We start from the raw sequence: 3,752 nt of genomic DNA on the forward strand, positions 1-3,752 counted from the left end.
AAGCGCTACGTATAAAATCTGTGGTGCAACACTTACCGCGGTGTACTGTATCCACATTAAAGGGTGTTACACCCACTTGACAAAAAGCTCAGAAGGGAGGTTCTAAATTTACCCTTCACATCTTAAGAGCTTGCTTTGCCCTGAAACTGGCTCCGCCCTCTCCCAACCCATTTCTCCCGGCTCCATACTCAGGGATTTCCGGCCCGCCCGCTCCTCTGTACCCGCCTCACCTTGAAGAGTCCGGCTCCGCCCCCACTGCAACCGTTGTCCGCTCGCACAGCAGGGAGTAGAGTGATTGAGGAGCATATTTTCCAATCATAATGCGGAATAACCACATAATTACCAGTTAGATGGTAGCAGAGGCGGGTGCCGAAGCCTAGGGCGGGGGTGACCAGGAAGTGAGAGCGAAGACTGAGAAGAACAAGTCAAGCCTGGGCGGTGGTGCAAAGGTGACGGGGCATCTGAATTCCCCAATTTCCTCCTTTTCCCGTTCGTGGGTCAGGGGTCCCTTGGCAGCTGGGAGCCAGGATTTCCGTTTGACCTTTTAATGGGCAAGAGGGTGTGTCTACATATATAAGCATTTGAGGATCTTTCCTGAGCCACCTTTCTGGTTTCGCCTACACCTTCCTGGTTGGCCTCAAGAAGGCGGGGTGGGGGTCGGGGGTGGGGTCTCCTCTGGCGCTGGTCGGGTTGCTAAGTTGGTTAGAGCGTGGTCCCCATATGCCAATGTTGCGGGTTCAATCCCCTGTCGGTCACGGACAAGAATTCAATAAATAAAAAATAAAAGAGAATGATCTTTTTCCTTGCCTGAGGTGGGGTGCTGTCCCCTGTGCTCCTCCTGGGAGGCGGCAAAGTTGTTCAAAATCCTTAATCTGTGGGTGGTTAAAGTCATGGACTCGAAAACAGAAAGGGAGATGAATGGTGTGGGATATCGAGATTCGCGGACTCTGTCCCTCTCTTGCGGAGTTAGACCTCCATCTGCGGCAAGAGGTAGTGGAAGGTGCAGCAGCCTTGGGATCTAGGTTCCTGTGGTTAGGGAAGTAAGTATAAAGCAGGTATTGAGGGCAAATGAATGGGAAAGAAACATTTGTTATGTGGAGGTTATAGTAATTGTCAGAGCTTACTGTAAGGGCTGGTGGCGTTGAGGTGGGGCTCGGTCTCTAAATCCCTTTCCCACCTATAGGCCTTGAACCTGTTGCCTTCATTTCTTTCTCCTCGGGCTGGAGGAAACCTGACAATGTGGAATTCCAATGCCGGTAGGTGTTTGGTGTGTGTGGGCCTCTCTTCTCCCACCCTAACCCTTTAAGCATGGAGTGAAAAACTGAATCCTCTTCATTTTGTTGTTTGATGTCAGAGGCTCTGGACAATTCCAATTTTAATTTATTCTTTGCTTCTTCCACCAGGGCAGCCAGGGCCAAATCCATATGCTCCTAATATCGGGTACCTTGGAGGTTCCAATCCTGCCTATCCTCCACCTGTCAATCCTGCCTTTCCTCCAGGCCCCTTTCCCACTCCCCCAGGAGCTCCCCAGGGGAATCCAGCTTTCCCCCCAGTTGGGCCCCCTCATCCTGTGCCACAACCAGCATATCCAGGATGCCAACCATCAGGTCCCTATCCTCCTCCATACCCACCACCTGCCCCTGGTATGCCTACTGTGAATCCATTGGCTCCTGGCATGGTGGGACCAGGAATGGTGATGGACAAGAAGATGCGGAAAAAAATGAAGAAAGCTCATAAAAAGATGCATAAACACCATAAGCATGGCAAGGTCAGTGTCCTCTGGAGCTTGGCTGGGAAGGGGTGCCCCCTCAGAGAGACTAGGCAAGTAAAGGGATGGTCAAGGGGGATTGAACAGCCTGAGGACATTGGGCAGTGATTGTGTTGGTCTGGTAGATGGGTCTTCCTCTTTATAAAGGGTTCCCACTAGGAAGAATATAACAATTTTGAAAAGAAATATTAGGCTAATTGGGCTTGATATCTGTGAGAGGTAGGCTGAGCCTTAGATTGGATATTAGAATCAAAAGGCATTCTTGTCTGCTTTCCTCTCTCTCAGAATTTTTGCCCCTGTTCCTTACTCCCAGATGCATGTTTTTAGCAGTATAGTATGCTTGTGCCTATAACTTATTTCTGCTTAGGCATTGGCTCTGGTAAAGGAAGTTGGGAAACTTGCTCCAAACGCAGTACGCTAAATTCTATGCAATGAATTAGATGATTTAATCCATTTCTGTGTTTTCACTGCTGAAGGAAATCCTTGCTTTTGCTATTTAAGGGACAGTCTGGTTTAAGACTCTGACCTTCTTAGGGACCTGGGTAGAGGGATAGGATACCAAAGAATGTCCCATGGAGTGACGAAATGTCATTTGGATCTGATGCTATCTCCTTTCCCCTTTCCCCTTGCAGCATTCCTCCTCCTCCTCCTCTTCCAGCAGTGACTCTGACTGAATACAGGGTCTGGACCCTTCCCTCAAGTCTCTCCAGTTCTGCTCTCCCATCAAGCTTCAGATGCCATCTTGCACTGGGGAAAATTAGCCCTTGTGTCCTCTCCCTCTCTCCTCCAGTCTGAGCCTCACTCTCCTGTTCAGCTCTAACTGATTAGGGGAAATGGGAAAAGAATTGCCATGGGCTAGCAAAGGCCATCTTCTCAGTGCTTGGATAAAACTTTTAGCTGATAAGTTTTATAGGAGAACTTTTTTGAAGATGGTGAAACTTTTGAGCTAAATGCTGAAGACAAGTCTGAGATCTAGAAAATATGATTTATTTTATTTTATTTTTTTACTTTCTTTTGTAATATTTGTGGTTGGGAGGTGTTGTGGAAACCATTATGGGAAGAAAAAAACAAACTACCTTTTTTGGTAATTGTGGCACACTTGGGTGATTTAATGGCAAATATATTTCACAGAATGCCTTTAATTGATTGCACTAACTGCAAGACTGCTGGGAAGTAGAGTCTATTTGTTGATGAGTTATGAATGTCATTTTGGAACCTAATCTCTACTCCTTAGGTCAGTATGCTATCTCAGGTCCTCCCTCCTGTTCTCCAACTCTCAGTCCAAATAAAGCTTTTTCTTCTGGTCTCTGTTCACCTGTGCCATTACCTTGGTTGGGCCCAGCATATTCTACTACATCTGCTGCCCTTCCACAGACTCTTTAAAGTACGTCAGGTTTATAGAGAGGAACCAGAGCACCAGCGAGCAAGACACCATGCTGTCTCTCTGTTTTGTAAGTGGGAGGAACCTTCAGAAATGGTTCAGGCTTCATGGAATGAATCTTTACTGTTTTCCCTTTAATGAATGGCTATAGGTCTTTAGCATAAGTTTTTGTGTCTGCTACAGAGGTTCTCAAACCTGGCTACCCATCAGCTATCAGAGAGTAATTTAGGACTTTGCCCTAAATCTATTGAATAAAGATGGGGTTCTACAAATTAGTATTTTTAAGAAACTGTGTGGGTGATTCTGATGCACAGCTAGAATTGAAGGCCACTGGTTCACTCTGTGCCATGCATGGTACGACACATCCGATTCTCCAAGATATGTAGAGAAAAAAGACATCTAAGAGAACTGATTAATAAAGATAGATGCTATAGAATGCCAGAGGGATATAAACCCAGAAATAACTGGGAAGGGAAGGAGGAGTCAAAGATGACTTCATAGGAAACATGACATTTCAAATACCTCTTGGGCCTTGAGTATGAAAATATGAGTGGGGAAAAAAATGAAAGACTGGATATACCAAGTGGATGGCAGAGAGGAGCT

The 3,752-nt window shown here is 46.4% G+C and overlaps 1 protein-coding gene across 1 annotated transcript; it reads left to right on the forward strand.

Moving 5' to 3' along the window:
• The first annotated feature begins 317 nt into the window (after positions 1–317).
• On the forward strand, positions 318–3,074 carry PRR13 (proline rich 13). The gene is made up of 4 exons (XM_090275578.1): positions 318–448; positions 1,219–1,256; positions 1,404–1,768; positions 2,401–3,074. Exons 2-4 carry the CDS (start codon positions 1,238–1,240, stop codon positions 2,440–2,442), a joined length of 426 nt encoding a protein of 141 aa, XP_090131704.1. The 5' UTR covers positions 318–448; positions 1,219–1,237; the 3' UTR covers positions 2,443–3,074.
• Positions 3,075–3,752: the final 678 nt, after the last annotated feature.

The sequence above is a fragment of the Furipterus horrens genome, unplaced genomic scaffold, assembly GCF_987537825.1.
Source record: "Furipterus horrens unplaced genomic scaffold, mFurHor1.1.pri manual_scaffold_4, whole genome shotgun sequence".
NCBI classification, from domain to species: domain Eukaryota; kingdom Metazoa; phylum Chordata; class Mammalia; order Chiroptera; family Furipteridae; genus Furipterus; species Furipterus horrens.

Excerpts from the sequence above, each read along its gene's own strand:
- PRR13 (XM_090275578.1), top strand. Across the intron at positions 1,769-2,400 it reads AACACCATAAGCATGGCAAG|CATTCCTCCTCCTCCTCCTC; the intron begins GTCAGTGTCCTC and ends TTCCCCTTGCAG.